Source organism: Coptis chinensis, chromosome 2 (assembly GCF_015680905.1).
Source record: "Coptis chinensis isolate HL-2020 chromosome 2, ASM1568090v1, whole genome shotgun sequence".
Classification (NCBI taxonomy): domain Eukaryota; kingdom Viridiplantae; phylum Streptophyta; class Magnoliopsida; order Ranunculales; family Ranunculaceae; genus Coptis; species Coptis chinensis.
Window position 1 is genome coordinate 91,879,241 of NC_141457.1, and position 22,615 is coordinate 91,901,855.

Sequence of the window (22,615 nt, forward strand, 5' to 3'; positions counted from 1 at the left end):
GGTGAAGTTGGATGGATTGGACATTGGTGATTGAAAGGAATTAGGAACTGAACTACTGAAGTTCTCCATTCTACCCAGAAGTTAATCGTCGATTCTCTCATCTGATGGCATAGATCAAAATGAGCTCCATTGTGCAGCCACTAATACTCGAATACTCTAGTTACTGTGCCATTAGGGTATCAGACCTCATGTAGCAGAAAGCGAACATGGGTGGAAGAATTCAAGAACGACAGATAGATCAACTTTCATACTGGATCGGAAAAGAATTAGTACATATGTTCCGGTTTGGGGAAGGACGGCATACCATGATACTTTTGTTTCGTTGAGCCTGCATTGGGTCTCTGATTTGATTGTTGAATGTGCTACAAACCGTACCATACAGATTGTTTCCCATAGGAATCTATCTGGACACCGTAGGTTATGGTGAAGGTTTGGTTGGATCATTGGGTGGTGTTGCTAGCGGTGTGGAAATGGGGAAGCTGGGTAAAGGGTGATGCCGACGGTTGTGGGGGGGTGTTTGGAAGGCAACTGGTGATAGAAGGGGTGGGATTGTGAGGCGGTTTGAACTGGTGGTGCGGGGTAGAGATTGGTGGAGGAGTTGACTGGTTTGAGAACGGTGGAGATCAGTGGGGAAATGGCGAAAATGGTGGTAGGCTGACAGTGGTGATGGTGAGGGATTGGTGGTGGCAGTGGCAACAACCAGTAAGTGCTGCTAGATGGGGGCGGTGGTGGGGTGAGGTGTCGTATGAGCGGCGGTGGGGAAGAAGGGTCCTTTACATTAATTGGGTCAGTTGGTGCTGTTCTGGCAGGAATGGAAGCTCCTCTATTTGCTCTTGGAATCACGTATGCACTGGATGCCCGTTCTACTCTTACAACAATGATACAATGACTGAAACAAAAGATACGATCCAAGTAAAATCCATCTAATCAACTATAATACTAATTCCACTTTATCACCAGTAACCACATTCGTAGGGACACTACCCAAGCCTCATCAATGATCCATCAAGTCCGTACTCAACCCAAATTGCATCATTACACCACGATTCATCCCACCTGCAAATGAGATCTTTGATTGAAATTGTATTCTTTTCTAGATTCATAGCTTTTGTTGCTTTCAAACATAACCCCAAATTATTCCTTTTATTCGAGCGACCACTTCACTGACCATTAGTTTCTTATCCTCAAAGATGATTTCATTTCTTGTAATCCAAAGGGTCCAACAAACCGCATAGGGAAGGATCAACAAAACTTGATATATTCTGATCAAACAAATCTTCTATATATGAACAAGCAAGATGCAACATCATCAACATATGTTTTCTGCATAAGTGCATTTTTACATATGCATTCAGTAGTCACTCATCAGATAATGGAGCATTTCTTCAACCCAGGCCAGACCAAAACATCTTTTCATTAGGCATTTAAAGGGGTGTCACTGTGTCAGTATTTGAGAATTGTGCAATTAAATGAAAAAATCTTAACGAAAAAAAGGACCATGGATAGAAAAAATTGTACCAATCTTTGCCCACATAGCCACATAGGCACATAGCTGCATTGGCATAGTGCTTGGATAGGTAGTGAGAAAGAAACTAATGTCATAGATCACTTGGAGAGGAAGGTGAACCAGCAATTGCCCGAGAACCTCTCCATCGTCATTACTCGTGAAAGCAAATGTTGTATATAATTAGCAGACATAATTATAGAAATTAGCTTTATGGAAAGAGTTTCCTTTTGAAAATAGCCTGTTATTAAAAGTACTATAATTTTCATAAGCCCAGCCCTTTTGTTATATTTTTACTTCTAATCAATTAACCTAATTTTTTCTTGAGCATGTATATATAACAAGAAGTTGATGCCATAAATACTATTTGCCTCAATTGATTATATAATTCATCTATGGCTGAGTACTATTTTCCAGCACTGAACTCTGAGGAGTTCGAACGTTTAGGACCTGTAAATAAAAGAATAGTTTGTTTAAAGGCAAATTACTGTAAGAATATATCCATCAACAAGAAGAATATTCTTGTTATCGATGAAGATAACGCCACCGCCGATTTCTTGGAATCTAATGGTTTCCGAGGTAAGTACTTATTTGCCTGCTGTATAGAAGGGTTTCTTCTTCTTGTTATATATATATATAATAGTTGTATTCTAATGAAGTAAAATCGAAGGAAAGGTGTTCCTTCATTTGTAATCAAAATGCTAGTTACTTTATCGAAAAAAAAAATAAAAAAAAAAAATGCTAGTTACTTGTGTACTTAATCCATACTCCAATGGTGTCTTCAGTTCTAAATTCCCAGTCTACATCGATCAGCTCGCTGGTGAAGAATTATCTTAGAGATTACTTACTTATTATTGTTGGGTGCTGATGAAAGTAAACTAATGACTTGGACTGTTTAATTGTTTTTTGTTAAGAATCCTTATACATGTTTTTAACTGTTTATCGTTTGCTTTGTGGCTATAAAAAGTTAAAAACCCATAATAGTTAGATTATGCTGTCCAGGTCCAGGCGTCCAGCAAACCAACCAATGGAAAACAAGCATTTAAAGGGTTGTTTGCAAATTAAAATTTGAGTACTCTTAAATTTTACAGCCCTTCTAAATTAAATACTAACCCTTCTACTTTTTCCAGAATCTCCCGATATTTTCTCTAGCTGTTACCAAAAAAACCGAAAAAACTAAATTAATAATGGTTATAGAAAGAAATATATGGTGAATTAATATATAAACTTCTTTAATTCAAAAGGAAAGAACAGAGATAATACAATGTCTATCCTAGGTAATATAATCTCAATCCAATTGTTTTTTTTCGATAATATCTCAATCCAATCATAGCCATGCCTAGGGTGCCAACGGGTTGGTTTTGGGTCGGATTTTAGCAGTTTTGGTTTGGGTTTTACTATTTGCAGTTCTATCGGTTTCGGTTCTTAACGGTTTTAGTATGAAAATTATAAAACCCAATCCAAAACCATCAAAACCCACGGTTTTTTATCGGTTTTTTATCGGTTTTGGTTTTTATTATGATTATTAAACAATTTCAATCATTTAAACACTAAAACTTTTTCTTTTTTTCTTTTTTTCTTTTCCTACATGATAATATTTTATATATAATTAGTGATGTATCAACAATTATATTTACATCAATCTATGAACATATATCAATCATACACGTTAAAACATTTACCATTCATGTGATTTTTTTTTACGTGCATACACATATTTGTTTTCTTGTATTAACTTGATTGTGTACACGTGCAATCACATATATTTGTTACTTTGATATATTTTACGTGCATACACATGTATTTGTACACATGTATTAACTCGCATTTTAAATCGAACGTGCAAGTACATGCGTCTTACAATTACATCTCATTACTAATTTTTAATATGAACATTATATATTGGTTTATAATAAGTGCGTGTACCACAATATATCAAGCATGTGTATCCTATTTAAATATACATATGTACAAGTTAATAAATATAAAATGTATTAGTTAATTCATAATATACACGTTGATATTATTATTAACATCTATGATACACTTGTTTAACGTATTGTTATAAAATATACATTTAACAACACACATTCACTATTATGCTATCTATATTTTACACGTAAAAAATATATTTTATATTATAATGTATGAGTTTGATTATCTTAAATGTAATATAATATTAAATTTTATATATCGAAATCATAATAATCGGTTCCAGTTTCGGTTCTAGTACCCATGGGTTTTACACTATTCGGTTCTTTATCGGTTCGGTTCTTAATGACTCATTTCAAATGGGTCTAATTTTTTAAGACCCAGAATCGGAATATTTGGTTTCGGTTCTGGTGCCCACGGGTTTTTTACTATTCGGTTCTATGATTTCGGTTCTAAATGACCCATTTTAAATATATCTAACTTTTTAAGACCCAAAACTAGAACATTCCGTTTCAGTTCCGAGTAATCGGGTAACCATTGGCACCCCTACCCATAGTTACAAATTCTGGATATGCCAAAATCTTGTTATTCTTTATAAAGTTATACAAGTATAAATGGGGTTGGTTAAACGAACTCTTGCAATCGCGACTCCAATCTAATGCCACATTGACACCGTCAAATTATGCGAGATCCAACAAACCGGATCTATTTTATCTATTCATTCAATTATAAGGGGATGTTTCTAGTATTAAGAAAATTCTTTAAACAAATAAAACAAAAACTTGCAAATTCGTCTAACTCAATCACCCTATATCTCCAATGGGGGGTGTAAACCGTAGAGTGAAAAGTTTACACCTCAAGTATCAAAAAACTCAAAAGTTTACACCCGAAGTGTCAAAAAACTCAATCAAATGGGGTGCTAAATCGTAGGTAATAAACTATTAGTTGATAGAGGGGTGGAAAATTTTCCATCTCGCTATCAGTTGATAAATATCTCGGGCGATACTTGAACACACGTTTGAACGGAAGAAACGTTTGGACATCACTTGGAGTGTCGTCGCTATTTATTCCTAAAGTCACAATTTGAAAATTTTAAACTCGGGGACGTCACTTCAAGTGTCATCCGAGTTTAAAATTGAACTTTTTGTTTTCCATTTGGAAACAATAGATAGTGAATATTTATAGGTTCTACAATAATTTGAATTGGAGTTGTAAAATCCTAAATGACACTTAGATAGAGCTTATGTGGAGGTGTAATTTTATACTCCCAGTGGAGATGCCCTAACTCATATTATGGATTGATTGGTACGGATTGTTGCTGATTTTTGCATCTATCTCTTTTCTTTCTTTTTTTTTTTTTTTTAATTTGTAATCAGGTTTTAAGTTGCCAACTAAAATGTGGTATTCATTCTTTTTTTCTTTAATCCTCTCATTTTCTCAAGTTAACGAAAATGGATCTTTAGCTCAAATGATAGAACACTTGATTTCAATACATCTCAAGAGGTGGTGGTTTCGCCCAAGGTCCATATCTCATCAACAAGTTTGATATAATTTTTATTTTCTACAGTGGTTCCCATTTTCCCTCTTAAATATCTAAATTGAGCGCGATGGAACTCGATAGAGAGAGAAGGAGAGCGACCATGTGCTGGAGAAGAAGAAGTTGGAAAAAAGATGAAATTTGTTTGGTCCAGAGAGAAAAACAACAGTATGTGAGAGTTGGGAAGAAGACGAAGTGAAAGTCGTGGGTTTTTTTTTCCTTTAACTTGCTAAGGGACGAAAACACCCCTGTTCAACAGATCTCGTACGGTAGATTATTTAAGATCTAACGGTCAATAGGTGGCGTTAGATTGGAGTCATGTTTGTTGGAGTTCGTTTAACCTTTCCCAGTATAAATTACTAAAAAATATGTAAACAAAGGTATTCACATTTTCTTTTTTAAAAAATAATAATAAAAACCACGATTTTACTGTTTTAATGCTTATTTGTTTTAAAAATCGCCAACGAATCAAATTGGAATTTTAATGGGTTACCATTAATATATTATTCCTAGATTAATATGAGAAACTTTCTTATGAATAAATTTTGGGAACCTTTTGGATTGAGATCTTATATGACTTCCTTGAAATTCGTTTGAGCCATGTCACTATGTCAGCAATGCAAATCTTAGATTGATCACTAGCATAGTAACCTTTGTTTTATTTCATTTGTTTTTTAAACTGATTGATATGTCGGAAAAACAATCAATATAGCTGATAATCTGCTACTGCTAGCTATAAAAATTTCGTCTGTAATTCTTAGTCAAATACTCAAATACACTTACCATAGGTATCTTTGAATGGCTTGAAGAATGATGTGCAGCAGGCCCAATAGCAGCAACATAAATTGCCCATTGGACTAAGAGATGCGCATCCGCGGTAGGAGTTCACCAAATCATGTGGAAAAGGAGCCATTTCCACAATTGAAAAATCAGTCAATAAGTCCCGGATAATATTCATTTGAACTGCGAATTGAAAATTTTGTAATTGCCATGAACAGTTTTCCTAGGTTCACTACTACAAAGATTTTGGACATGATAAATCGATAATAATTAGTTAAAGACTTAAAGCGTTAGAAGTTCCAAATGTACTTAGGTAAATGTTCCAAATTGAAATAGATCTCTATCCCCAAATGTTATTAATCTTCTTTTGCTTTCTTTTGTTGTAGTTGTCAAGACGACCATGCTAGAGACTGCATGCCGGCTCTTAGGAATAGAAGAGGTTCCACTCGAAGATTCCCTCGAAGCTGCCCTGCATTTTAATTGCCCAATTTGTAAAGGGGATTTTCCAAATGAGAATGTGTTTGATAAGCACCAGTGCGACTTCGACGTGACTAGATCGGAAGATATTAAGGTCCTGTTACGAATACAGGTAATTTTTTTGCTTTAAAATAAGGATAATAATTTATAAGAAATTGGTCCCAAGGCCTATTTTCGGGTGCAAATCACTCTCAGAACCAACGTTCATTTTCTTGACCTTTCGTTCATCCTAACTGTTTTTAATTTCACGTCAAAAGTATACTTGACATTTCATCTTCCCAGTCTTTGTGAGTAATTAAAAAACAAATAGTTCTGAGTCCCCCCCCCATCTGTCCCTAAGAGTCACTCCCAGATTAATTGAACGATTATACAAACTGTTGTTGGTGTGACAGTTTTCCAAGTTGAAAGCGGTCATGGTGAAGACTAGTGTTGCTGCTACGAGAGACAAGGTAAATGCAGGTTTAGTAGTTAATCTTTTTAGTTCAACCAGAATATATAGTTAATTTATATCTCTGATTGCAGAATCTTATTTACTTGTCTTGTCCAGTTACTAATTTAGAAATAAGATTTTTGTAGAGCGCAAATTGAACTATCTAACAACGTCATAAGCTAGCTTCTTTACATTCATTATTGAACAGAAGCCTGTTGATATGGTTCTCATATCCTCCAAAGCTAATTGGGTCGATCACTTCACTGCTGTTGGTTTTGTCCGACTGCTTAGGGTAAGAAGAAAATCACAAGTGGCTTTCTTTAATTATCCACAAACACATTACTTCTCCAAACGTGTTTCTTCTTGCCTGTTGCAGGAACGTTATCCCCTTGTTCAGGTTGCTGCCGTGAAAACCCAAAAAGAAAAGGCAAGAGAGTTTTACGGAGTTTGTGAAGTTCTTGAGAAGCCTCTTATGTTTAAGGAGACAGTCGAGATTTTCAAAATGCTTATTCCGAAGCCATTCAGGAGTTGAGGTTATATATAGTTTGCCTGGGTATTTTAAAGAATGAAACTTGGTCTTAATGAAGGTATTAGAAAGTAGATGTAATCAGTTATCAGTGGTTAGTACAAGTACGTCGAAGTCTATTATTATATATTATATACTACAATTTACTACATAGATTACTTAATTATATAATTTCAGTGCTACACTATGCTGATACAAACATTGTAGTTTTGTAGAGAGATCTATTCCAATGGAGACATAAGCATTTTTTTTTATCCTAGGGACGGCCTGGGCATGGTGCCCTCATAAACCTAATGTTAGCAATCACTGAGCGTCTGAGCCCAATTAATAAGTTGAGCCTCATCTATGACGTGAGGTATTATCTCAAAATACCTCGCACAGTTAGGAGTGAGTGTCCACTTTACTACCTAGAGTGTAGTGTTTTTGCTACTCGATATGGCGATATAGGACTACTCAGTTTGGACTTCGGAGGACACACCCAACACTAACATCGGTAAATTACGTTCATAAAAGAACCATATATTAAAACACGCAATCTAGGATTGATCAAATTTATGCTCTTATCTTACCCTATTACGTTCAAAACTAGGTAACGTATCTTCTACCGAGAGATAAAACATAATCAAGTCATAGCAGCATGCCACAGTTTCATTAACCAATACACAAAACCGGACCCATTATGCTGAATTATATTCCTATCAAAGAAAAACTGATATTGAAACGTTCAGTAAGCTAAGCATAAATTCTCCTTGCTAGTTATAAACTTGATTTCAATATCAGACTAAAAGAAATTATTCCTAAAGATCGACTTTGAATCTATATCACCTCATTAAAGAACCAGAACGTACATCCCACAAGGAAGAGTTTTCCTCCTTTGGAATGGTGGTGATTTCGGGGAATATAATACTGATCACTCAATTCAGAAATACCGATTGACATGTATGTATGCATGTTTTAGTAAATTTGTATGATACAAATGATAAACCATGTAAAAGTGTCATTTGTGCCTTCAATACAGATTCCAGACTGAGCTCCGTAAGCAGCAAAACCATACTACTGTGTGTGACCATTGCGATTGATAATCATCCGAAATGAAAATATAACAAGTCGACTACATAATTAAATTGGCCTTAATGCCCACAAAGTCAACCAGATTAATAATCATCCTAATAAGATTTATAGGTAGAAGTTCATCAAACAAATTCATTGAAAATAGAGAGTTGTGGAAATAAGCTTTTGCTACACCTCCGGAATGAAGCCACCAGCAGCCAGAACTTGTTGCTCCAACTAAAAAAGAACACACACACGCATATAAAAAAAAAAAAAAAAAACTGTAAGAGTCATTATTCAATACTTAATATGGATTTTTCCCAAATCAACTTGAGTCTACTTACGGTAATTAGATGTTTCAACTTCCCCTACAGAATATAGCTTGCATACTCAAGTTGCTGGACAGACTTGGAACACCTAAATGTATAAAATCATTTCATAAGAAAAGCATGATAATTATCTTCTTCAATCCTAATATCAAACACCAAAATAAAGTGATAAAACATATTGAGAATGAGACAGGATAAACTCACCATTTGAGATTTTTCTTTATCACAAAATAATGAAAAACATCGCACAGTGTGCTAATACTGCTTAACCCCATTCTGTTAACCCAAACACATGCTCGTGAATGACAAAAAAACAGTAACTCAGAATAGATAAATAAATGTAAAACTGAACGTGTTAATACTCTTTCTAAACTTACGCCTGAGCAGAATTTTTCACATCCATAACCCTATCGGAAATGAACTGGAAAAAATCGTCAGCAGTGGTACTGGTAAAATCGTCAGCAGGGGTACAGGTAAGAATATCAGGTCTTTTCAGTGGAAATCTCCTGTAAAGAGATAAACCAATTAGAGTGGGCCATTTATTTAACTTTACCACACAATAAGAAGGCTATTAAAGTTAGAGTAAGAGTTAAGAGCTTAGTAACAAGTTTAACAACAGCTTGAGGTGGAATGATTAAGCTAACCCCACAACAATTTAGCTGCATTCAATGAGAATTTAATTTAATAGAACGCAGATTACAATCAGTATTCAGTAGTAGGGTTTGTTACAGTTTTATACTTTACGATTGCCTCAACGCAATGCATTGGATTCTTAATCAGACTCTCCAAACTCTTAAATCAGACTCCTACAGTTCTAGTGTTCTACACGGCTACACCAATATTTAACACTATTAAGTATTAACCCCTGCCAATTCCAAAAACTCCTTCATAAATTGACCAAGTAGGAACCAGAACACTTCGGCTATCAACAAAACCGTCAAATTTTCATCATCCACCCATCCAGTACTTGCTCATCAAGTGGCCCCATGTGGCCATGTATAATCACTTTAATCAGAAATTTCGTAGTCTATCATGACAACTTTCGTGAACAACTAACCTTAAAATATAGAACAACATAAGTTTCGGTTAGAAAGCATTTAGAAACTTTCCGAATTCTTCAAGTGAAATGTAAGAAAAGGAATTTCCATGAGTACTCTAGTGAGATCAGAGAACTCAGTAAACTATCAATCTATCATATCATGTTTTCCAAACTTGATGAAAAGCCATCAAAAATCTAAAAAGAGACCAAGACTACATGACAGTGGGTCAGCAAGTATAGTAAATTAAAAGAGCAAATATAATGCAAACAAGCGAAGGGAAGTAGTTAGGAGTTAGGACTCTTACACGAAGTTCCTTAGTATGTTGATCGACTTTCTTGTGTGTCTATAGTACCCGTCCATGAAGTCATCTAGTTCAGATTGCTCGTGAAAAAGCGAATCAAATGTTCGATACAGATCAACATCCAAAATCCCCTTAGGACATCCATATATGATTCACCACCAGGCACCATCAACAGAAAAAAAAAAAAAAACAACAACAACAACAACAAGAGAAAAATTATCAAAACCAAGAACATATTACACAAAATACACAGGGTAACAAACCAAACAAAAACCTTACCTCAAATATAAGTGCATTTCTGTATTCAACTAAGTTTGCTTGCAAATGTTTAATGGTTTCTTCGTCCTCCATCTTTTTTCAGTTTGGATCTACAGATATTTCATATTTCTAAGCTTTCGGTGATTTTTTCTTTCTCTACTTCAAGTTCTTCTTAAAAGAGTTGTGTATTCTGATAAACCCTTCTGATAATTGTAATGATATTATGGGGATCTGTGCATTAAAAAGAGTTGTCAAAGCCTTAGTTTAGTATGTAGCCTTGTCACAAGCTAGTTGGGCATTTCGATCTAGTCACTCGAGATAAGAAACCTCTTAATCTCCCCAAACGACTGGTTTGATTGGCAGAATGACGTACACAAGTCACATGGGAACTCAGCTATTGCATGCAGCTACATGTACTTTTACGTATAGACTATTATTAGACTTACAGTTGAAAAAGCAATTTGAAGTTTTGAACTACACTTTGAAGTTTTGAAACAATCTTTTTAGCTGGGTAATCTGGGTAATCTGTCTTTTTAGCTGGGTAATCTGTGTCTGCTATCACTACAGCCGAAACAATCTGATTTTATTAACAGTTTTCTAGTTTTACCGCCTAGTTATTTCATTTAGAAGTTTATCTAGATAACCACATTCAACTCAACTGTTATCAGTAAAAAAAGTTTTATTGTCTTTTGTCTTTTTAATAGTTTTCTAGTTTTACTCTCTAGAATTTAGGTCAATTAGTTTTATCCCTCCTCCCTCCGTTCTTTTATCTAGAGGTTTATCCCCCATAATTTAGGTCATCTAGAGGTTTATCTTCCTAGTTCTTTCATCTAAAGATTTACCCCCAAGACCACAACACATCCAAGTCAACTGAGTCCACAACACATCCAAGTCAACTGAGTTTGACTGTGATATTTTTTGTTAAGACAAATTAAAATACTTTAATGCCCTTTTTTAGGTATAATTACATAAATATCATATAACTTTGGCAAATACAAAATTGGAATTCAAATCATCTAGGACACATGTTATGATTTTATGAACTCTATTCGACGGCCATTAGGGGTGGGCAATGGGCCGGGTCGGGCTATCCCGACCCTAAATATTTAAAGCCCTTCAGATATTAAAGCCGGGTCACAAGTCTATATCTCAATCCCTGACCCTACCCTAAGCCCTCTTTAAAGGCTTTAAGGCCGGGCCTATATATTTTCTTCTTTTTCCTACATCAGTTTTAAAACTCATTTATATTACAAAAATATATAATGATCTACAAACTCAAAGTCCCACCAATCTAGTAATAATCCTGTATAAGTCCAACAATTTAAAATACATATCCACAATCTAATGAACTGAAGTACATCGAGAGTTCGAAATTTATTCTTCCTTGTACTCAAACTTCACTAAAATTACATTTAACATTGAAATACATAGACAAATAATTATATTGTCATTTTAAATGAAGAAGTAATAGATATAAAGAAGAAACATAATAGCTTTGGTTAAGGGCCAGGGAAGTTGTTAAACTGTTTCCAATATCATAAATTGTTTCCATAATAGATTCAAACAAATATAATATTACCTTTCTTCTAATTTAAAAGTGATTCAAGCTTTAATTTGTATGTGGAAATGAAAATATTGGCTTTTGAACAAGTGATGGAGAAAGGTTTGAGATTACAAATGTCATTTTTCTGACAAAGGTTGTTTTTTGGTTTCTATGTTACAAATGTCTTCTTTGTATTTCGCTTTAATGGTGTGGAATGAAACTTTTAGTTCTAGACTTGGCTTGGATGTGAATAAAAATATAATTTATAAGAAGTAAGTGGGAAAAGAAATTGAGAATAATAAGTTCTGGACTTTGACTTGATGATCAAAAGAATAAAGTTTTATTTTTTATTAGGTTAGTGCTCATTGTTCTTCATGACTACTAAGTTGAGAAGTTTTTGTTATATAAGACAAGTTATTGGAAGTACCCTTGGATGTAAGTGATAAATTACAAAGGACAATGTTATTTTAATTGAAAATATTTAACAAAGAGTTGGACAATTATTGTATGTGTATTTATAGTGAAAGTGTGAAACAGGGCCGGGCTAATGAGGGCTGAATTAGGGCCGGGGTGGCCCTGCCCTAATTAAAATCTGTGAGAGCTTTAGTTGTAAGGGCTTTATAGGGCTTAGGGTCGGGTCGGTCAGGGACGGGTTAGGGTCGTTAGGGCCAAATTCCCACCCCTAACGGCCATACACCATCACTGTAACATTATCTTCTCCAAGCCATACATGCACCACTACCACATAAAAAGACTTTATTGCCCTTTCACGGTTGGTTTTCTCCTAGCATACACGTAGCTTTTAACAACCGTGAGGTTAATTATGTAATTTCATAATGTTAAGGGTGTAGATGTCATTTGATAAGGATTGGTGGTAGCCGTTAGATAGAGTTCACAAGATCATGACATGTGTCATAGATGATTTGAATTCCAATTTTGTATTTGCCAAAGTCACAAGATATTTATGTAATTATACTTAGAAAAGGACATTAGAGTCTTTTCATTTGTCTTGACCAAAAATATCACTACCAAACTCAATTGACTTGGATGTGTTGTGGTATTGGGGAGGTAAACCTCTGGATGAAATAACTAGGGGTAAAGCTAATTGGCCTATGTTCTGGGGGGGTAAACCTCTAGATGAAAGATCTGCGGGGTAAAGCTAGAAAACTATTAAAAGGACAAGGGCAATTAAGTTCTTTTATATGCATTGACCAAAAAGATAACAGTTGACTTAGATGTGGTGTGATCTTAGGGGGTAAACCTCTAGATAAAAGAACTGGAGAGGGTAAAGCTAGAAAACTATTTTATTATATTAATTATGTTCTCCAATCATGTACTTTTTAAATCTAGATTGCCAGTTCTCCATGGACGGATCAAACTATCATCCTCATCCCTTGAGCGTACAGTTAATTGATCATAAAATTCTTGAAGACCACAGGATGTCCGGACCTAATAACTAATAAGTTATTCTCTTAATCAAAATCCTTACTATTCTAATTTTGGAAAATATTTTATTTGGAACATATATGCCAACTACAATAACCCCAATAATTTAATACGCTATAAATTAATTATCGCGCTTAAATAATAAAATTTATTGGTCCCGATTTAGGCCAATAGACTAAATTAATAATTTCGCTAAATTTATAAAATAATAGATTTCAAAACAATCCCTGTGGAATTTAGTGGATCCCAATTATTATATAAATTAATAAAAAAAATACAAATGAGGCGAAATATTATGTCTTCTTAAAATATGAGTCCAGTGTTACTTGTTTTGTGGAAAATTTTAAGTCAAGTTGGAACTTAAATGACAAGGATCATATAAGATCACTTTGATATAGCTATTTCCTAAAACATTAAAACATAAGAGAACAATTTCTTAAAGTATAAAGAAATATATATGAAGATAATATAATATGATTTTTAACACCATAGAAAATATTTCTATAATAAATTTTGAAAATTTATAAATATTTGGATAAATTAATAACTATTAATTTACCGATTAGTTAATATAGTTATTAATTTATCGATTAATTAAAATCCCGTTAAATTAATAGATTTTGTCGGGTCCCAAGAGTATTAAATTATCAAGGTTCTACTGTAATATTAATATGAGAGCTGAATTTCAAATTAATGAGATTGGCTAAAGACCCTGACCAAATTTAGACGTACGTACATAATAATGATTTTTGAAGGATTTGAAAGTAGTGATATGTGGATGATTTCAAAGCAGCAATAGTTTTCGCGAAATTGATCCATCACCACAAAATCATCCAAAACTATTTGAAGTGCTGAGAATTGATCATAGAGATTTCACATCCTTAACCTTTTGCAACTGTAACTAGATTACTAGAGTGTTGAGAACTCTTTGTATTGTTTTCCTAATTGAAGAATGTTATCTACAACTTATTTATTGAAGCAACTCACTTAGCTATATATAATTATATATAGCCTTACAAAAGAAACTACTTGCTGCCCACGTTTTACACCTCTACTAATGTGGTAACAGCAAACTAACTAGCCCTGAACAATAGGGTTATTCAAACCACTAATCCAACTAAGTCCTAAAGACTCGATCAAACAAAGACTAAATCAACTAACTACTTCAACATATATCCTCCCTTAATATGAATGCCACCTGCATTTAGTTTATACCGGGGATCGGTCACGGACCCCAACAAACTTCTCGACTTCACTTAATACATCAAGCTTTAGTGGCTTGGTCATTATGTCCGCATCTGTTCTTGAGTGTAACAAAAGACCGGCTTCAGAACTTCATCTTTGGTAAGCTCGCGAAGAAAATGAAACCTGACATCTATATGCTTGCTTCGACCATGTAATACATGATTCCTCGAAAGCTTAATGGCTGAACTGTTATCACAAAAGACTGTTGTCCCATCGTTTTGAACAAGATTAAACCCCTTTAGAATCTTTCTAATCCAAATTGCTTGACAAGCACACGAAGCCGCATCAACGAATTCAGCTTCAGTAGTGGACAAAGTAACTATTGGCTGTTTTTTCGACTACCAAGAAACCGCTCCCGAACATAGCATGAATACATAACTTGAAGTACACTTTCTATCGTCTAAGTCTCCAGCGTAATCACTATCTGTATAAGCAATCAATTCCTAATCTCCTCCCTATTTATAAAGTATCCCAAAATCAAAGATCCCTTTCAAATACCTCAACACCCTTTTGGTTGCCTGAAGATGAATCTCTATGGGACGATCCATATACTTGGTAAGAAGACTCACCACAAACATGATGTCTGGTCGAGTAGCAGTCAAATACATTAGATTGCCCACTACTTGCTTGTAACGACTACTATCCACCCTTACTCCATTTTCATCTCTCATGAGTTTGAAACCTGGAACAATCTGATTATGAACTGAATTGCATTTATCCATATCAAACATTTCCAACACCTCCTGTGTATACTTCTTTTGACACATAAAAATACCCTCTAATCGGTACATCACCTCTATACCAAGGAAATACCTCATCTTTCCAAGGTCTGTCACGTCGAACTCATACATCATAGATCTTTTAAATTCAAAGAACATATGCTCATCATTTCCTGTAAAGATCAAATCATCAACGTAGAGACAGACAATTAGCATTTTACCTCCTTCCTTCACTTTTATGAACAAAGTATGTTCATAAGGGTATCGCTCGAAACCTTCCTTAGCCAAATATGACTCTATACGACTATACCAAGCATGTGGAGTTTGTTTTAGTTCGTATAAAGCTTTCTTCAACCTGTATACTTTTTGCTCATCACCTTTCTTCTCATAACCAGGAGGTTGCTCGACAAAAATCTCTTCACTAAGTTCTCCATGGAGGAAAGCTGATTTCACATCTAATTGATAAATCGTCCACCTTTTTTCTGAGTTGCAAGAGAAACCACCAATCGAACAATATCCAAACGACCTACAGGTGCAAAAACTTCAGTGTAATCCACCCCATGTACTTGGGCGTATCCCTTTGCAACCAAACGAGCTTTGTACTTCTCCACCTCACCATTTTCATTAAGCTTCGTCGTATACACCCATTTCACACCAACCTTCTTTGCCCCAGCAGGCAAATCCGTCAAATTCCATGTATTCTTTCTCTCAATAGCCTTTATCTCCTCATCCATTGTTGTCCTCCACTTCAAACTCTTCACAACATCCCCAAAAAGAACTTGATCATTATTGGAAGCAAACATGGCTAAGTATGCCAAGTCTTCTTCTTCTTTGAAGAGACCCTCTCCACTCACATAGTTCTTCATCCAGACAGGTTGCCTTCTCTCGCTTTCTTCACAAGAGGAATGACTCTCACTCGAACTTGATGAACTCCCTTAAGTTCCACTCATATCTAAACCACCACTTTCTTCCCCTATACTATCATGTTGATCAGCTTCTTCAGCAACGTCACCTCCATGAGGCACAACTGATTCGGTCTCATTGTCTCCCCATTCCAAATCAGCAACAATAGCCTTCTCGTGACCCATGTCCTAATCCCGCTTTTGTTTTCTTCAAAGACAACATCTCTACTCACCATTATCTTTTGAGAAGTAGGATCGTATAATCGGTAAGCTTTTGATTCTTCACTGACTCCAAGCAAGACACACCTTATACTCTTATCATCAAGTTTGGTTCTTTTGCAATCAGGGACATGAACATGTGATATACATCCAAATACTCGGAAATGATCAACTGAGGGTTTAACGCCGCTCCAAGCTCCTTTCGGAGTTTTGTTTTTCACCGCAAGTGTTAGGCTCTTATTCAGAACATGAATCGTCCAGTTAACAGCTTCTAGCCAAAATGTTTTTGGGATCTGCTTTTCTGATAGCATGCTTCAAACCATATTCATAATAGTTTGACTCTTCTGCTCCGCAACCCTGTTTTGTTGCGGGGTGTAAGCAGCAGTCAGTTGTCGTCGTATACCATTCTTGTTACAGAATTCAGTGAACTCTCGTTAAGTAAACTCACCTCCACGATCAGTATGAAAATCTTTGATGCATGAACCAGCCTCCTTTTCGACACGACTCTTATAATGTTTGAAAGTAATGAATGCTTCAGACTTCTCTACAAGAAAGTAAACCCATGTTTTCCTGTTGAAATTATCAATGAACGTGATTATGTACCTCTTTTTGCTATTTGAAATAGGATTAATGGGTCCACATATGTCAGCATGCACGAGTTGAAGAACATGAGTAGCTCTCCATGTAGTCTCCTTAGGGTATGGATCTCTTTGCTGCTTCCCAACCAAGCAATCTTCACACACCTTCAATTGAGCTTCAAAGCTAGGTAATCCTCTCACCATCATATACCATTAATAGCATATCTCCTCCTGCCTCTGTATAATTTGCTTGTCTTTCACCATTTAGACACTCATATTGAAAGTGTCCAAGCTTGTGACAATTGTAACATTCAATGATTGATTTATCAAAATTGCATCTGCCACCTCCTCTTCCTCATCCATGAGTATTGACACGACCACGTCCTTGTCCTCCCGATGACTCTCCATACGTAACCTTCAGAGCTTGCTCCTCTACAATGTGAGAATAGATACGTTGCTCATGTACCAACATGCTACTTTGCAATTCATCTATGGAAAGCGCATCAAGATCATTTGATTCCTCAATAGAACACACCATGTAGTCAAATTTTGGAGTCATAGATCTCAAAATCTTCTCAATGACTGCTATATCAGTCATCTTTCCACCGTTTTGTTTCATCTTGTTGACCACAATCAGAGTACGAGCAAAGTACTCGTTCACAGACTCCCCCGCCCTCATGTTGAGAACCTCGAACTTCTTTTGGAGAGCTTGTCGCATTGCATCGCTTGCACTTTCGTCTTTGTTTCTTGATACTTTTGCTTCAAGGAACCCCAAATACTTTTGGTTGAATCCTTGTTCAAAATAGTCTCCGGAATTGATCGATCAATGGCCCTAAAAGATAATTTTTCACTTTCAAATCATTCAACTTTGCATCGGCAATCGTCTTCTTCTAAGCTTCAGTGGGTTGGGCTCCCTCTTCCACAGTTGGAATCCCATGCTCAATTAGACCCCAATATTCCTTCGATCGAAGGAAATTTTCCATAAGCATACACCAATTATCATAGTACCCGTCGAACTTAGGAATGGAAGGTTGCACAAAGCCAACTACTATTGCCATCTCTTTGCTCCTCTTACGCTTTAGAAAGTTGTTGCTCCTAAGGCTCTAATACCAAATGTTGAGAACTCTTTGTATTGTTTTCCTAATTGAAGAATGTTATTTACAACTTATTTATTAGAGCAATTCACTTAGCTATATATATAGCCTTACAAAAGAAACTACTTGTTGCCCATGTTTTACACCTCTACTAATGTGGTAACAACAAACTAACTAGCCCTGAACAATAAAATTATTCAAACCACTAATCCAACTAAGCCCTAAAGACTCGATCAAACAAATACTAAATCAACTAACTATTTCAACAGAGAGAAATTGAATGTAACTCCGGTTTGTCATTTTATAAGATTTTTCAGTGATGAATGGAAAATATAAGTATGAAACGGTATTAATTTATTGGATAATTTCACAAACAACAAATAAAAATATATCTAACTTTAAAGTTTACTGCAGGGAAGCAAGATATTAGAACTCATGTTTAATGCGGCAGCACACTCAAAAGTGACTTGGCTAAGCTGTGGCCCACCATTGATCTTTGTCTGAGATTGAGAGTTTGTCTGGTACGGTGGTGGTGTTATTTTTGTTAAAAAATACGTACACTTTGTCTGTATTTCGTTGATGCGATGAAATGGTGGTCACCGAGTGGTTAACAGTTACATAGTGATTTTGATTTACTTCGCTTTTATTTCATCGAAAAAAATATTTATTTTTTTGTGGGTGAAAAAAAATATTTCTTTGCTTATCCGTCATTCCATCTGAACGGGTGTAAGTTTGAATGTATAGCTAAAACCGCATAAGACCTATCTCGTCGGGGAAAAAAAAAAGTGAACCAAGCCTAAGAGCATCTTCAATCAATGGTGATACCAACTCAAACATTGATAACTTGATGAAAATCATCTTTAGTCTTTCATTAATCATCCATCAATACTAAAATATCAGCGATCTTGGCACCGAATGAGACTCTATTTGGTGTCAAGGTTGGTGTTTCATCAAATGTATGTTTTATCAAATGTACTAAGCGTTCAACAATTGTAACACCGTTAAAAAAGTGCCGCGTGGACCTTTTGGTTAGGCCCATGTAGTTCTCTCTTTATTAAGTGGCGCGTGGGCTTTATAGCATTGGTCCATGTGTTTGTTTAGCCTAAGCGGTTCTTGAAGTGGGCTTGCGCTTTATAACCAATGGGTTAAACAAGTGGCACGTGGGCTTGGGATGAAAATTAGATGTTGCCGGTGATTCAATTGCTGAAATCCAGGTATCACCATTGAACAAAAAAAAAAGTTTGATTTTAACGATCAATTCTAGGCTTCTAGCAGACTAGCAAGTAGCAACATATCATTGGTTAAACAATTTCATTATACCTAAGAGGTTTTTCTGTAGGAAAGTGTATAGAAAACATAAACAATTTAAAGTTTGGAAAGGGCAAATAATCGTTTCCCACCACAGCTAATGATATCGACTTAAATAGTTAAATGTCTTGATTCATGTTCTTACTTCTTACCTTAAAAAAAAATCATAATTATAATAGGGAAAAAAAAAAAAAAAAAAAAAAAAAAAAGTCTACCACCAAGTTCCAATTTCATTGTCGAAATTTTACAGAAAGTTTAAAGACAAAAGTGAAATCCGACGTCTCTATGATACAGGAAACTAATCTAGATGAACCTTGTGTCAAGTTCCGTCTACACTATATATATCTAAGCCCAATATACATTATCAAATCCAACCCAATTTTCTCCCGACGGCCTGAAAATAGCCCAACTCTGGACCTAAGTTAATCAGGCTAAAAGCAAGCCAATAGGACTTTTGACAGGGAGAGGGAGGTGTATCACTAATTGAGTAATTGACCGAGACATTCATACCTTTCCAGCGCCATTATTTGTGAAAGCAGAAACAGAGGAATACTACATACTGGGCAGCATATATCATACGTAGACAATGAGGATCTCGTTTTGCGCTCACAATAATAGAAAATAACTTTAGAAAAAAATGTTTATAAATGAAATGACTAAATTTTTTACAAACTTTCCAACTTAGTCAATTTCAATACTTAAAAATATCATCACTTTCGATTCAAGTGCTTACTCCACATCCTCAATTTAGAGATAATGTCAAAGTGTGCAATTGACGATAGTAAAATGGAAATTAAGGGGAGAAAATGGGAGGATCTTCATAGTTAGTTTTGAATAATGACCATCAGCTAAAAACCGAACCCACTTTTAATTTAATTTAACCAAACTTTGGCTCAAATAGCCGAACAGTCACCAAGAGATTACCAGAAAGGCAGAAACACATTCAAAAAAAAATTACAAGCTAGTTGTATTGCCTTCCAAGGAGGTCATAGGGGATTTTTTTGGTCTAGAAATCTTGATCTTGTTTTGCGGTTAGAAAATTGCTACATTCCAGTTGAGTCATCTCTCCTCCAGTCATTGGATCAAACTGACACTGGCAGAAACTTCCATCAATACCAAAAATCAGAATTGTATGCATCTTACCACCAAACGCCACAAGATACTGAACACCTTTATGCAAACTGCGAAATTGAGCAAGTGACCATTCTGAACAGAAATACCCCGGTAGAAGTCCTTTCATGAAATAGCGCGATACTAATGATGGATTGGATGATGCGGAAAGATTGATGTCCTGTGATGCACTGCACAACGAGTTGTCAATGACATTGAGGCTAAAGACATGCACCGTGCCCTTGTCACTTGACACAGCTAGCCACCGAACATCGGGAGAGAAAGCTATGCAGTAAATCTCTGCCCTATCAGTACCTCTTCTGACCTCTTGCAGCAAAATCCCATTAGATGCATTAAAAATCCTAACCAAAGTGCCTTTAGCGCTAGCTGTAGCCAGAAGCTTGCCATCCATGGAAAGTGCAAAACAAGCAATGGTCGAATCATGAGCTGATATAAACCACTTGCTAATAGTCCTTGTAATCGAGGATGTTGCATCATAATGCTCAACCCTAGCTTGCCCCTTCTTCAAGCCAGGGCTCACCAATACAAAAGAAGCAGAAACGTCTGAAACTTCACAAAGACCTTTTGGATTCGCAGTAGTCTCAAACTGATATAACAATTTAAACTTGAAGAAATCAAAAACTAATATCTTGCGTTCGAAAACAACAAATGCTAGTTCTCTGTGTAACCTAACCGCCCTAACAACTTCAGAAGACTTAAACGCCAACTCTCCAGTACACCGGCCTAACCTATCATCCCAAATCATAACCTTATTTGGTGGATACTGTGGATGAGATCCACCACCAACAAGAGCATAGATACTAGTCGGAAATAGCTTCTCCACTACACCAAGCCCACCACCACAATCTTTGCCTTTCTCAAAAACTCGGCCACGTAACTCCACTGGATTAGCACGACTGCAGTCGTAAATACGAAATCCTCTATCTGTTCCAGCTACCAAACACTCATAACTTTGATTGAAAGAAAAGTCAAGTATACATGGTACATCAGACTGATGGTTTTGGACAAGTACAGGAGAGGAACGAAGTTGTTTGTTTCGCTGTTGTTGTTCAAGTTGTTCTTCTTGTTGCTGAGAAGCAGTAGACATGGGGACGGACAAGTACTGAAAACCCCAAAGATCGGTTGCAACTCACTCAGAAACCTGAACTACAGAGAGAATGCAAGTCCCAGAAAATCCAATTTATCATGCACGTCCTCTAAAGTAAATCACAAACAATATCTCTAGAGACTCTAACTACTATACAATATTACAATGCAATCCGTGTCCTAATTGAACAGAAATTTCTTATTTACTTTGACTACTAAAGTACAAAGTATCCAACTACAACTAAAATACTTCAACGCGGAGGTGGCATCTACAATACGCTTTCAGCTAATCCGCGATCCCTTTTTCATTGAGTTGAATCACACAATTCCTCGGAAAAACCTAGATGCCCTGTTACCTTAATGTTTGAACTGCAACCGTCAGTTGGCAAGTCATGGAAATCTTACCTTAATGAATGAGAACTGCTATAGCATCCTTCAGTTGGCAAATCATGGAAATCTTGTACTTCTTTAGATGTCGTCAGAGCTTGTATTGCTGGTTGTCCTAATGGCCTGAATGTGTGTCAACTGTGTAGCGCTTGTGCAACAGGATTCTGAATTGTCTGTGTCATTGAAGTTTGAATTACGCGCACCATAGCGGTACTATTTGATTCTTTCCATCTAGTTAAGTTCTGGCCAAAATCTTGACTTTGGGATGGTAGTATAATATATACTTACATATTTATTCAGATGGCAAATGATCCTGCAATTAGAGCGCACGAATCTCAATGCCAAATCAGTCAAATAAAATTCCACTAATCTTCTTCCCTTTATTCACATTGTTTTTCCCTCTATATATAAAACTCAAATCATCAATCAATGACGACAATGTTTCGTTAATTTACTTGATCCCAGCTTTAATAATCTTTACTGCTATACTAAAAGCTTTTGGAAGTGCAAGATAAAATTCATGTGTGGTAGAAAATATGAACTTGTGCAAGTCTCCCACTTCGTTCATCTTGAAATGGGATAGTAGCAAAAATACATATAAAAATATAGAAATGGGGTGTTTACGGTTCAACAATAAAGGCAGTAATTTTGCTGTTTATCCAACACTGCCAAGTTGCGTGATTGATTTATGGGTCTTAATAACCTCAGTCTTAACTTACTTAATAAAAGTTTAGCAGAGATGAGATTGCAATAACAAGAATAAAAGTTGAGGCGAAGAAGACGAGGGCAAAAG

At 35.8% G+C, this 22,615-nt stretch overlaps 2 protein-coding genes and 1 pseudogene across 3 annotated transcripts; all 3 read right to left on the reverse strand.

Moving 5' to 3' along the window:
• Nucleotides 1-8,168: 8,168 nt before the first annotated feature.
• LOC147518942 (uncharacterized) lies at nt 8,169-10,484 on the reverse strand. Its single transcript, XM_086594820.1, has 6 exons — nt 10,186-10,484; nt 9,910-10,037; nt 8,943-9,071; nt 8,770-8,841; nt 8,581-8,653; nt 8,169-8,473 (listed from the first exon to the last, which is right to left on the reverse strand). Exons 1-5 carry the CDS (start codon nt 10,255-10,257, stop codon nt 8,605-8,607), a joined length of 450 nt encoding a protein of 149 aa, XP_086450946.1. The 5' UTR covers nt 10,258-10,484; the 3' UTR covers nt 8,169-8,473; nt 8,581-8,604.
• A 6,687-nt stretch (nt 10,485-17,171) lies between these two features.
• LOC147518943 (uncharacterized) lies at nt 17,172-17,534 on the reverse strand. Its single transcript, XM_086594043.1, has one exon. The coding sequence runs from the start codon at nt 17,532-17,534 to the stop codon at nt 17,172-17,174; it is 363 nt and encodes a 120-aa protein (XP_086450169.1).
• Nucleotides 17,535-20,065: 2,531 nt separating this feature from the next.
• Nucleotides 20,066-22,612, reverse strand: LOC147518944 (autophagy-related protein 18a pseudogene; annotated as a pseudogene). The gene has a single exon (XR_015214164.1). The product of XR_015214164.1 is annotated as an autophagy-related protein 18a pseudogene (transcript).
• Between the last annotated feature and the right edge of the window lie 3 nt (nt 22,613-22,615).